Below are 14,603 nucleotides of genomic sequence, written 5' to 3'. Positions count from 1 at the left end.
ATAGATCATATTATACATAAAGTAATTACAATTCATTTCACAAATAGTTGAGAAAACTCATGATCTCACAATCTAGTCTCAAATACAAATCTAGTCCCTAGGTATTTTTGAGATTTGGGTCTTTGCCTTAAAAATCATCGATACCTGAAAAACACGTAGTAAACTGAGCATCACACACCAAGTTAATGTATTGAAGTTGTGCAGGGAGAAGAAAGTTTATCCTAAAATGAATTCTTAAATATTTATCTTGATATAGTAGATTACTAATTGTTGCACTAATGAAAAATACTTAAATACTACCTTCTGAGATAAAGGAATAAAGTGATCTCCAAATGTATTTAAGCTGTGGTTACCTTATGCTTACATTGCAACCCTAGTGTCAACCAAGATATTCACCAATAATTCATTTAAAATTTAGGATAACAAACAAACAAAAATCCCAAGTAACCCAAAAAAGTTCCTGAGGAAAATAATTACATCTTCACACAAAGTCTTTAGAACATTATATTTCATAAAAGACAATGATAAAAAAGTACAAACATTTCCATGAGAAGCAAAAAAGAAGAAAAGTGGGATACAAGAAATTACTAGCATGTATTTCAGTGCATTTATGTAGAAGCCTTTCATCTAAATAAATAAAATAATCTTAAGTACACTTCCTCTTTCTGATAAACAGTACTACGACCATTTTAGTTCTCTCAACTGGCATACTTGCAAATCCAAGACAATAAATCTAGAATAGTATTTATTTGAAAAACACATAAAGAAATATATCAAAGACAAGCAAAGGCCAAATAAAATGACAAAATCTGCTTTCACTTGTAGGAAGCCTCCACAAAGAGAATATTGTATTGGACATTTTTCCACTTTGTTTTAAAACAGGTATCAGTATCTTGGCTGGCAAAAGGGTATATAAGGAAGTTTTTAATACATAACTGTATCTACTTAATATTATGAAGTTTTGTTACTGAATACCTTTTCACAAAAACAAAAACTTAAATGTAGATTTAAAAAATACTCATAAAACCTAGTTTTGGCAAAAAATTAACTATCTCCACTGTGAATTAGATATCATATTACAGCAAATGTGTACTCTTTTCCTTTTCTTCTCTACAGACAGGCCCATTAGTCATTACTTCTTTCTGTAGTTGAAAAGCACCATGTAATTTTCCCAGTTAGTGCCACAGGGACCTCCTAGTAGCCCTAAGTCCACATATACGGGTTTCTTGACTTTGACACTAGGAAATACAACAGATAAGTTATCAGAGGATGTCTTCATAATTTCAGAAAGATCTCAATTGCTTGACTTCATTTGTTTAGAAATGAACTAATAATACTCTTTCCATAGACATACCTAGCATTGCACTGGATATGGAATAGGCAATCAATATATGCTCATTAATAAATCCTCCAAACATACTATAAAGAAGATAATTTGCATTTGCAATATATTTGTTAATCTTTATGTAATAATTTATTGTCTTACAATGAAGATAAATGGGCACAGCTCTGTCACTTACAGAAACATATTAAGGTCACCGTTTATAGGCAGAAGTAATTTTAGGTCTACACTAAAAAAGCAAACCAAACAAACAAAAAGCAAACTAATTAGGTGGTTTTCACGAGATGACAAACCATATTCAAAACGGAAAAAAAGAAAAGTGTTTATATCTCACTCCTAAAACAAAAATTAACGTCAGACTTAAGAAAATAAGGCAGATACTAGTAGTACTAAGTTTTCTTGAAACTGTAAAATATATATAAAAATGAAAAGATACCGAATGTGGACAGCTCCACATTGATCAACAAATGTTAACATTCTCAATCTTTCATTGACTTTAAAAACTATGTAATAGAAACAGAAAATGAACTGATACACAAATTAAGTACAAATATCGTAATTTTCAGAAGGTTTGATTTTTCATTATTTTGACTACCACAAAAAAACCTGAAATATAAATATTTTGGAAATAGTTCTAAGAAATATGAAAATATTTTGTTTGGTATTATAACAGAGAAGCTATCCATTTTCTCAAAGTGTAAGAATTCAATTATTTTATGATTTAGTTTGTGGTCATTTGTGTTATCAATATTGCCATAAAAATGACACTTTAAAATAACACTTACAATCTGAGATAAATACCATAGTTCTGTTTTAGGTAAACAATCCTTGAGGCAAACAAATATTATCCAAACGTCTCTCATATATAGATTTCTATTGTTCATCATTGTTGTTGAAGATTCATTTTATAGATATTTAATTTTTTGTTTACAATTTGTGAAAATATCAAGATATTTTAAAGAATCTTTACAATTGCTAATTAAAAAAAAAATACCGTTTGGCTTTACTGTGGAAAAGTTCATCCAAAATTAAGATATGTACTTGATATCAGGTAGTAAGACCTTTTTTCAGAGAACAGTCATATGAAGATAACTGGACAAAGCCCTGACAATCATGCAAACATATAAGATACTACATATAGAAGACATTATAGCATCAGTGCACTGAATAACTCATCATGTATTTTAAGATAATTCTATTAAATTATACTTTTTAGATACTACAAATAGAAGACATAATAGTATCAGCACACTGAATAACTGATCATGTATTTTAAGATAATTCTATTAAATTATACTTTCAGAAAGAAAATTTTAGTAATTAATACCAGAGATATAATCTCTTAAAAGTGAAAAAAACAAAATATAATTTGAATGAAACTAACATTCAAGGGTCCCCTCCAAAAGTGAAATTCTGTCTGAGAACTAAACTTAAAATTTGTTTTTATCTACTAAGTATTTATCTTCATAAAAATAGAATATTTAATTCTTATCTAATAGTATAATTCATTTGTATATTATAAGCACTATTGGGTTTTCTTCCATAGATCATTCTTTTAAAAAAACTGACTTGATTCTTTTTAAATGAAGATACTTTTTTTGGCTCTTCTGAACTGGAAATAATAAAAGTGCTGTTCACTGTGAATTAAAAAAAAATACAGAGTATAAACACACAACCTTGGAAACATTTTTTGAGGCACAAAATCCCTGACACACCAGAGATACATGAAAGACATTTAACATAAAGAGGTCCTTTATATCATGTCACATCACAACTTTTAAGATTTTCTTGGTAATACTCATGCAATATGCATAAACAATATGGTTGTGATTTCTAGCAAAATCAGATGAGATTGCAAGCAAGGAAAAACATAGGTAATCCTGGTAGGAAGAAAAGCTGTTTAAGTCCTTTCTTCTTTCCCTTTAAAGCCTAAGAAAGCTGTGACTTCTTCCACAAAAAAGGCTGAGGTCTAAAGCTCAAAACTAGTATAACAGTTTACTATATTAGTTGGCTGTCAATTATTGACAGTTCCTTCATTTCACACAAGGGTTAACCTTTGTTTAGTGACATAAATTTAGTGAGTTTTTTTTCATGCAAATAAAAAATGTCTATAAAAGTCCAATAAAGGTATAACCGATTACATGCAAAACTGCAACACATCTAATTTTTCAACAATTTGCACACATTAATTTATATCACATATATACAAAATATGTTTAAACGGAAATAAAAGCATTCTCTTGAATTCAATTATAGATTTTAGTATAAAAATTTTTCTCTTCATAGGGAGCTCTCTTAACTTCCAACCTTAAGTAGTGGCTTCCAGTTTCTGCGATGTTCGCCATAGGGGTGTGTCTCAGAGCAGGGAGGATGGGTGAGAGAAGGGTGACTGTATATAGTCCCACTCTGTAAACATTGAGGACTGCTGGCTCTTCTCAAGGAAAAGGGCACTGTGACACAGCCAATCGCTGACCTCCACTAAGAGTGCGCTCCAAGTTTATGATCCAGCATTGTGGTCTATCTTGCCACGACAGCCATTTCTTTTAATAGTCTTCGATTGGAGCTAACTCTGGCATGAGGTTTACAGATATGTTTGTATACAACCTATCAACCAGTATTTTTGGCCTATATATTAAATTGTTCAACCCATCGATGTACTGACGCTCCTTGGAATACCTTAGTAATTTATACCTATAGTTTTAGAGGAAAAAAAAAAGGAACAAAACATGTTCAAAAAGGAAAACTGACAAGGACTGTGTTCAAGGTCATCTTATAATTAAAGCACTTAATGCTCTTTACAATTTCTGGTTCTTGTGCATAATTTAAGAATCTCTAAACCATTATTCTAAATTAGCAATTTTACTACCCAAAAAATGCCACCTGAAAACATTATTTTGCACTTTTACAATTAGACATTTTTAGTAAATGAAACGTTACGTTTTGTTACGTAAATACTTTTACATAGTTAACCAGGCTCTTTAACGTAAATATATATATTTATTAATACATACATATCTCTTCAAAACAAGCACCAAAAATGCTTCCTTCTGTAAAGATTCCCTTCAGCAAAAAATACTTTCCTTCCATTATGAAAATTCCCTTCAGCAGCTTTTTTGGGGTTCAATGCATTTTTATTTACCTTTCATATATTCAACAACTTTGGAAACCATGGTATCTGAAGATAACATTCAACTTACCGTCCTAAAAACTGGACTTCACCTCTATGGTGATGAGGAATTGACTTGTATTTTCCTAAGTCTCCCTCTGGTCTGGTTACATTATATCCAGCATAGTGAACTCTACAATACCATATATGGAAATGAAAATACAGGGAAATAAAATATGAAAATGGGTTATGTGAGTTCAATTTTAAAACACAAAAGAATGCTCTAATCCAGGGTTCCCCAACCCCTAGGCCACAAACCAGTATAGGTCTATGGCCTGCTGAAAACTGGGCCACACAGCAGGAGGTGAGCAATCATTACTGCCTGAGCTCCACCTCCTGTCAGACCACCAAACGGCATTAGATTTTCAGAGGAACACAAACCCTATTGTAAATGCACACATTAGGGATCTAGTTTGCATGCTCCTTATGAGAATCTAATGCCTGATGATCTGAGGTGGAACAGTTTTCTCCCGAAACCATTCTCCCGGGTCCATGGAAAAATTGTCTTCCAGGAGACTGGTCCCTGGTGCCAAAAAAGTTGGGGACTGCTGCTCTAATCTATATGTTGCCAGTAATTTCAGAAAGCAGTCTTAATGAAAAAAAGGAGAAACACAAAATAGGGTTTAGAAACCTCAAACATTTCCCATCCCGAAGAATCTTCTTGGAATAGATAAGTATTACAATTTACCTAATATAAATAAGATTTATAAAAATTCTATTAGTGAACAATTTGTACCTCAACATACCTGTTCCAAAGGTCATCATCTTCTCCTCCCCATCCCCAGAAGGCATTAGGAAAACCATTGATCTTTCTAAATTGTTCCACTGTCAGCCCACTTACACCACCAAAAAATTCTTTATATGGAAGACTAGAAAAGAAAGATACAGTATTCTAAAAATAAAATCATAATAGTTTCCCATGTGAAATGAAGGTTTCAGTCTTTTGTGTGCTTTGCAAAATATGTCTTTATATTCTATATAGACAATTATGTTAGAAAATGTGAAGTACAGCAAGATACAAAACATCTTTATATTCTAGTGACACAAGTACATGTAAATGTGTTATGTTAAACGTAAAGCACTTATGGAAACCTAAATTTAATATTTAGTATACAAATAAGGCTCAAAACAAAACCTGTAAGGCTCAAAACCCAGTGCCCCAAAATTGTATATTTTGACAACAAAAGTAAACATGATTAAGTATATTAATAATGGTCAATGCATGTCAGATCTTCCTAAATTAGTAACACTTAAAAAATTAACTGAATTATAAATGCATTATTTATTATATAAAGCAGGATAAATAGCAATTACAAAAGACAACTCTAGCATTTAATTTTCTAGTTGCCTACTTTTATAATGATCTTACCTGTCAGGATTATACTCTCAAAATATTTACGGATATTTACAAATATATTCATTTTCAATGCACTGATATTCACAGAAATAACTATATTTTTATTTGGATTTTATTTTCCTTACCCTTCCCTAACTCATATTCCAAGGAATGTGTCAAACGATGCAATGTGTTTAAACTTTTCTAAACTTTATTTTTACTCAGCTAAACTGTGTGTTTAGGTATAGATTGGCTTTCTGACGTTTAGGCAGCGTCCCTAGACCTGCAATCCTGAATACATTCCCGTGGACTGAAACATGCCCCTGGGGAGCAGATGTCAGAGCAGAGAAAACGTGACCATGCACAGCACCCAAAAATCAAGCTGAGGGAAACCTGGCTGCGACCACAGCAAAGCTGTCTCAGAGGAGGGAGCTTTTCGTTAGAGACTCACCTCACATTCTGAAAAGGACGTGCTGTCTGCCAGCTGAGGTCTTGTGTGGCACACGGACCAAGAAAGAGTAGTTCCTTCATGGAAGCCTATGGTTGTAGGAGAAAGCAGTCTTGCCCTCACCCTAGGTCAAAGGTACTCCAAGATGGTAATAGCAACACTGACCCTAAAGACAACCATACTCTCCTGTGACCTCTCAAGGCTCACTCTTGGGAGCTTAGTGTTCTGGTATTTTAGTAAGATTAGCTGGGGGTTCCATAGGGCCAATACGCTTTCTTGGCACCGTGTACTTCCCACATCAGATGGATTATTCTTTTCCAGGCTAGTAGTTTAGGAAAAACCTGAGATCGTCAGATAGGGAGACATGAATAAATGTGTCTGTGTGTTTACTGACGTGTATAAATCAGCAAGCCTATCAATTCCATTTACCGCTCTAAGTGGAAATAATCAATTGTACTATACAAGAATGGAAAGTTAGGTAAAATGAAGGTATAACAGATAAACTAAAGAGAAAACAAAATCCAACAAGTAAAACTCTTGCAGTGTTTATCTTACACTGTCCAAAGTGGGAGAGACACCACACCTGAGGGTCTGAGTTCTCTGGTCAGCAGCAGTGTGGCCACCACTGTGGGGCAGGGACGCTTCACCAGGCTTCATCCCACAGCTGAAGTCTATGCACTGTCCAGCCCAGGCCTTGATCTACTGCCATTCTCCCTGAGCTACATTCTAATTACTATCCAAACGTCCAAGATGCCTAACCAATCCAGGGACTATTCTAGATGGATATGAATACAGCTGACCCTTGAACAACACAGGTTTGAGCTGCACAAGTCCACTGATACACAATTTTTTTTTCAATAAAAGTTACATTGAATGTGCCTCTCCTGCCTCCTTTTCCATCTTCAACTCTTTCACCTTGCCACCCTTGGGACCCCAAGACCAACCCCTCCTCTTCGTTAGCCTACTCCACGTGAGGACGATGAGGATGAAGACCTTTAGGATGATCCACTTCCACTTAATGGACAGTAAATATATTTTCCCTTATGATTTTCTTAATAACATCTTCTCTCTAGCTTACTTTACGGTAAGAATATGGTATACAGTACACATAACATACAAAATATGTGTTACTCAATTGTTTACATTATTGATAAGGCTTTTGGTTAACAGTAGGCTATTAGTAGTTAAGCTTTTGGGGAGTAAAAAGTTATACTAGATTTTCAGCTGCATTCTGGTGGGGGAGGGGGGCAGTCACCACTCTAACCCTTGCATTACTCAAGGGTCAACTGTGTTTATTAGAAATTGACATTTACAACTTAACAACAAATTATTTAGAATTTAACAATGAATTAATTTAGAATTCCTAGTTTATATGACCTTTATGATTTTTTGTGTGTGTGTGAAAATCAGTTACCCTGTATCTAATTGGATTCTAGCAAACTGACCAAAATCAAGTTTCCAGAAGTGATAAGAACCAGATTGTGAACCTTGATGGCCTTCTTCAAGGTAACCCCATACTCAAAGTTCAGATACAGAGGTAATAAAGAAAAACGTTTTCTAATGATAACAATGACTAGCAAAAAAAAAAAAAAAAAAAAAGGGAGGAGGAGGTGGAGAAGGAGCAGCAGGAAGGAAGGAAGAAAGAGGAAGAAGCAGGGAGGGGGAAGGAGGGGAGCGGGAGTGGGGAGGAGGAAGAAGAAAGAAGCAAGCATTATTTTCCTGCTTGTGTCAGACTTTTTGCTTCTCTCTACTCTGTTGATTAGCACTAGGCAAAACTGTTGACACAGGCAACATCTTCCTGCCCTAAGCAACAAAAAGCTTTCTTTTCTCTCCACTCCCATTAGCCAGTGAAAACTGTGATCCTTTCCCCAGGTTAGACCTGCATTCTTTCATGTCCTTTTAAGTTACTATCTCAGCTGTGGTAACTGTTCACATTTTAAATTATCTCCAATTAGAGAAGGAAAAGATTTGGTTTTCTTATTATGAAGGGGCAGGTCAAGAATGCATAGTTTAGGAAGAAGATAAACAGCACTTTGTGGCCCTCCAAACCATCACTGGGGGAGAGCAGACAGGAGTCAAGATGAGTTATGCACCTACCACACAGCAGGCACAGAGCACATGTGATCTCACAGCAGCAATATGGATGGGATCTATTATCCCAGTGAACAAGGAATATACCTTCAGAGATGCAAGTGACTAACCCGTAAGTCCTGGAACTGTAAGTGTGAGAACCCAAGTTTAAATCTGTGTGTGTTTCACTGCAGAAACCAGGCTCTCTTTCCCACCACACCACATTCAAACTTCTGTGTAAGGAAGCACCCACGGGAACGAAAAGCCACTCTGTGTCCTGGCTCCCCAGGAGGACATGGTAGAGTTAAAGATGATATTCTTGGGGTTCTTGAGTTCTCTCAGATTTAGGGACATAATGCAGCTACCATTTCAATGCTATGACTGTGCAATTACATCGTACAATATCAGGAATGGTGCACATTACTTACATATACATGTATTTATCCAGCTTTGCAGCAAAATGACGTGGCATTTCTCCACATCCGTAATAGTTTCGGTCGTTTTCAGGTAGATGATCCACATCGTGGAAGATTACACAGTCCCAGACACTGTCTTTCATGGCCTCTTTGAAGCCCACATTGAAGAGCATTGCACGGTTAAAAGGTTGTGTGCCAGTCTTCATGGAGCAGACCGAGAGAAGAAAATAGAAATGTATTCACACTTCATCATCTGACTTTTTTTCTTTTCTTTTCTTTTTCTTTTTACTAGAGACAGGGTTTCAACATGTTGGCCAGTCTGGTCTCCAACTACTGACCTCATGATCCGCCCACCTTGGCCTCCCAAAGTGCTGGGATTACAGACGTGAGCCACCGCACCGGGCCCCCATCTGACTTTTTTCTATTATTTTTCAAACTTGTTGCATTATGGTCAAATGATTACAATAATTAGACCCAAATGAAATAGACAAATAATAAACACACTTCAGGATTTTCAAATATACTGTTTAAATTTACTTACTATATTATTTTATAATTTAACAACATAGAAGAAAACAGTGTATAGTCCATTAGTACATCAGCACATTTATATAATTGATATTTCTGCTCTACTTCAAACACATCAGGATATAGATTACTTGTGGCGAGAAAAAAAAGTCATAAAAAATAACATAGGTTTTATTTTTTTAGTAGAGCTTGCCATATGCTGTCAAGACTAAAAGTGGAAATGACTCAACAGTGACCCTTCTCTAAAGTACTAACACCAGGGAGGTCTAACTTTCTATTATTAATGCTTATAATAAATACCAAGAGCATTTTAGAGAAAAAACAATTGGAACTTATTACACAAAGCCCAACTTCCTTTATTACAACCATTTTCCTTTATTATTACAGAAAATACATTAAAGTACATGGGCAATAAATAGTTTCTATTATTGTTTATGATAAAGATTAAGGGCATTTTAAGGGACGAAAAATAGAATTTTATTATACAGAACCCAACTCCCTATATTACAACCATTGTCCTTTATTTATCAGTGAACATATATTAAGGTGCACTGGCAATAAAAAACCTTCATTCTGCATCTAAAGAAAATTAAAGAGCATTTACCAATGTCTTAGCAACATTTATCAAAACCATTTCTAAAATATATTTTAAAAAGGATCATTACAGAAGTGAATGAGACACACATTGTGGTCATCATCAGAGCGCTGCCTCAAGAGTGAAAAATTACTAATTTTTAGTCCTAGGCCTTGCACTAACTTGAGGTAATAGAAGTCACTATTTTTTACAGCCTCTTTTTTCACCAGTGAAATAGAATAAAAAGAAAAGGGAGCTAAATTATAATGTTATGACTAGTACATCAACATCCGCTTTAACAAACTACCTTCCTTTAAGGTTTTAAAAATCGTTTTTATTAAACGTGGATGTAACACTCAAAGGCTTATAACAGAAATAAAAAGTTCCATATCTAATCCATCTCCATCCCCCAGGAGCAATACATTTCAACTCTTCCCGTTTATTCTGGTATTTATCTACATATTTTGAGGAAATTAGAGTCCTGATACTTCTTGCTTCTTTCACTTTACACACTGTCTCTTGACTTCTTATCATGGTAGTGGAGGACTTAAACCACCACACCTCTTGCCCCTACCTCTATTCTCCCAATACAGTTTTAACATAATTTTTGGTTAAATCAAGAATTTACATTATTAGGACTATGTAAATATTTAATATTTCTTCAGTGATGAATAAATTGATTCTGCTTTCTTTTGCAAACTGGGAGTAACTATAGTTTTCTATATAACTACTATATTATTACTTTGTACAAAAGGCCCAAGAAATACGCCCTACACCTATTAATAATTGATGTAATCATTCAAACACATCAAATCATCTATCAATTCCTTCTCCATCTCTCAAGCCCAACTCTCCCTTGCCCTCTCCAGACCATGTGTGACTATCAGCTGGGTTGTCTTCACGCCCTAAATCACCCACGCCTTTTCCTTGGCTTTCTCAATTTGCTGAGGCACATTCTTCGGGAGCTTCCTAAGTAAAGACCCATGGAGAATACGTTTTTAGCCAATTAATGACTGAAAATGCCATTAGTCGACTCTCACATTTGTCATTTTGACTGGGTAAAAAATTCCAGGGAAAAAAAATTTTCCAGTATTGCTGAGAATGTTCATAGGTTTTTGATTCATAATCATTTATCATTTTTCCTAGAATTCCCAGCACTCTAAAACTTTTGTAATATCTTCTTTTCCATTTGTATTCTAAAATTTTAAAATAATACATTTCAAGGCAGATTTGTATCTTACTCATGTGTGCACGTGGGGCCCCTTTAATCTAAAGATTCCCACCCTCACTTTGGGGAAATTTTCTCATGGTCTGTGGTCATTTGTCTCTCACTCCCCTCAAGTTTTTTTCTGCTGTATTTTTTTACAGTACCTTGATTAGTGAATGTTATTAACTATCTACTGATGTGTAACAAATCATAGAAAATTTAGTGGCTTAAAAAAGTAATAGTCTCAGCCTGGGCAACATGGTGAAACCCCAACTCTACAAAAAAATACAAAATTTAGCCAGGCATGGTGGCATGTGCCTATAGTCCCAGCTACTCAGGAAGCTGAGGTGGGAAGACAGCTTGAGCCCGGGAGGTCGAGGCTGCAGTGAGTCGAGATTGCATCACTGTACTCCAGCCTGGACAACAGAGAGAGACCCTGTCGAATGAATGAATGATTGAATGAATGAATGAATGAAATAATCATTTATCATGCTGATGGCTTCTGGGGAGAGGGAATTCTGGGAGCAGCATGGAGATGCCTCAACTCTGCTCCATTAAGTTCAGGGCCTCAGCTGGAAGACTAAAGGCTGGGCAGCTGGACACATTGGAAGGCTTGACTAGGGGCAGAAGGATCCACTTCCAAGGTGACTCACTCGCGTGGCTGTGAGATGGTGCTGGCAAGCTGGCTCTTCTCCACAGGGCTGCTTGGGCATCCATATGACAGGGCAGCAGTCTTCCCCAACAGCAACTGATCCAAGAGATCAAGGCGGAAGCAGCAACATCTTTTATGACCTAGCCTCAAAAGCCATGTACTGTCCCTCCCACAGTACGCGGCTCCCCGTGCAAAGCAGTCCTTATTCGCTGTGGGAAGAGACTACACCGGGTCTGATTACAAGGAGGCAAAGACCCCTGGGGGCCACCTTAGAGGGTGGTTACTTCCATGACACACTGGTACTCTTAGATAGATTCTTTTATTTTCTTAGCTTTGGTTCTATTTGGGGGAGTTATTTTATCTTCCAGCCATTCTATTGAAAGTTTTGTTTTAGTTATTTTCATTTTTTCAATAACTTTCTTATTCTCTGATTATTCTTCATGATATACTATTTCTGTTCCATAGATTATCTTTCCTTCCCTCATTATAGATCCTGATGGTGAGATTTTGTTCTTTTTCAAGATTTCCTCTGCTTCCTCCATAATCTGTATTTTCTACACTTCCTTTTTGGCTTGCATTTGTCTCCTCCTGTGGAGGATTTCTTCAGATATCTGGGGATCCTTGACTTGCCCAATCATGTTGGAGAATAAGGCACTCAACAGGTGAGGGTGAAATGGGAAAAGTTCCCTTATGCCCCTCGCAGGGTATACGATGGGGGTGTGGCTCGCTTCTTCAGTGCCCTGCTACTCAAACCTCTAGGGGAAACAGGGAGACGGGCAGGTTGTGGGGCTCTGAGCCCACGGCAGTGTCTGGGGGTGAATGTTTACAGCTGAAGCTTCGGTGGGCCTGTGTTACATACAGTATGTTCTTTCAGTTTAGCCGTCCATAGGTGGCTTGTGTTTATCAGCTCAGTTACACTCTCTGCCTTATCACAAGGACAGAGGGCTTCCTGTATCCCATATCTTGCCTTGGTGTACTGGAAGGATCAGACCACGTGGGCGCTTGGAGAACGAGTGCAAGGTTTTATTGAGTGGAAGTAGCTCTCAGCAGATGAATGGGGAGCCAGAGGGAGATGGAGCGGGAAGGTGGTTTTCCCCTGGAGTTGGGCTGCTCAGAGGCCGGGCTCTCCTCCAACAGCCCTGGTCAAACTTGGTGTTGTTCCACCAGTCGATGGCCTGCCGGCGTCTGCCGGTGTGGTATGCTCTTCCGCTGGTGTGTTCCTCTCAACATCCACCTGCTTGTGTCTCTTCCTGCCAGGATCTCAGGGGCTTTTATAGGATGGGGGCATGATAGGCCAGGGTGGTCTTGGGAAATGCAACAATTGGGCATGAAAACAGAAATGCTTGTCCTCACCTAGGTCCACGGGACAGGCCCAGCAGTGAAGCCTTCACCAGGGACCCACCCTTCTCTACCAAGCACTTCCCTGCCCACCTCCCGTATCAAGAGGAATACATATGCAAGTATTACTGCAAACCACTCTTGACCCATATAAGCACAGACACACACACATCCCTGAACCAAACTGAAACAACAAACAAAAGTAGGCACGGCTCAGGAAGCAGCAATGCCTTTCTTTATTCAGGACAAAAACGCTGGCATCATGTTTGACTTTTCTCCATCACTCAGGCTACATACCCAATTCTTCGGCAACTCATACCACTTTAAAACCCAAGATGGCGGAAACCCAACCACTGCTCACCACCTCCTCCACGACCACAGCTGCCCAAATGGTAACCATCTCCTACCCGGACAACTGCTAAAGCTGTCTGATGCTCTCCTTGCGTTAGCCATATCCCTCTACAGCTATTATTCTTAACACAGTAGCCAGAGTCATTTTGTAAACTTAGATTAAGTTGCTCCTCTACTTAAGACATTCCAGAAGGCAGTGGAGGGTTTTAAGTGGAGGAGAGACTTACATTAGGTCAGTATACATTAATACAAAACTACCACCTATCACATACATCTCAATGTGAAATATGAGGTAACAATACCAAAAGTGGTACAAGCTGGCATGGAGAACTGGTCTTCAAGTGTTACCAGACTTTCTTTAGGTTTCTAAAACATCACTTTATCCAGTGTCTTCTGAAGGTTCTACATAAAGGAATGACTTAATCTACCTGACACAGGGTAATCCAAGCCCTCACCCTGCACTTCCTTATTTGCTTCTCTGATTTCCTCCCCAGAATGTTCCTCAGCTGATGCTCTGGCAACACCGACCTCTTTGCTCAAACACACCAAGTATTCTCCTGCCTTCTCCAGAGTGCACAGCCTCTACATCAGCATGGCGTTCTCCTCTACATCATTTCAGGATGCTCTGATCTCACCTCCCCAGAGAGGTCTTCCCCAAATGCTCTGCAAAAAAGAGCACCTCTACCCGCCCTTACCACCCTCTGCCCTGAGTGCCATGGAGATACTGCACAATGATTTACTACAGCCCGTCCTTCTGGGCCAGCAAAAGAAGGGACCTTGTCTGGTTTGTTCACTGCCATATTCCTTTTGTTGAATGAATGAAACTGGGCTGCAGGGAGCTGATAAAGTGACAGGCTGGCCTTTTCCTTTAGAGACCTTCAAATATCAGATTTGGACTCTTTTTCCTGGAGATAATTTATTTCTCTAGCGAAGACACCACTACGTCCTGCCACAGCTTGAGGGGTGGGGGGATTCACACCGGGCTGTTGGCTTCAAAAGGCCAGACAGGGAAGGCCTGGGGTCCCTAAGATCAGCATGCAGACTTACTCAATCCCCCTGGTTTCAGGCCCTACCACACAGCTGCGTCAGCACTCTCAGGAGCTTCCTGCTACACTTTTTCCACAGGATCAACTGGAAAAAGTTGCTACAAGATACAACAGAGTAATCACCTGGCA

The 14,603-nt window shown here is 37.7% G+C and overlaps 1 protein-coding gene across 8 annotated transcripts in view; it reads right to left on the bottom strand.

Annotated features, from left to right (window-relative positions):
* Window positions 1–491: 491 nt before the first annotated feature.
* Window positions 492–14,603, bottom strand: part of B4GALT6 (beta-1,4-galactosyltransferase 6) — a 65,088-nt gene continuing 50,976 nt past the window's right edge. For 7 of the 8 annotated variants that reach the window (XM_028837747.2, XM_015121716.3, XM_028837748.2 and 4 more), the window contains 4 exons: window positions 8,791–8,978; window positions 5,255–5,377; window positions 4,540–4,641; window positions 492–4,033 (listed from right to left, as the gene is read on the bottom strand). In XM_028837747.2, the coding sequence (XP_028693580.1) occupies window positions 3,886–4,033; window positions 4,540–4,641; window positions 5,255–5,377; window positions 8,791–8,978 (561 nt within the window). In that variant the 3' untranslated portion in view covers window positions 492–3,885. 8 annotated transcript variants of the gene reach the window in all.

Source organism: Macaca mulatta, chromosome 18 (genome assembly GCF_049350105.2).
Source record: "Macaca mulatta isolate MMU2019108-1 chromosome 18, T2T-MMU8v2.0, whole genome shotgun sequence".
NCBI lineage: Eukaryota > Metazoa > Chordata > Mammalia > Primates > Cercopithecidae > Macaca > Macaca mulatta.
This window is presented reverse-complemented; position numbering and strand designations above follow the sequence as displayed.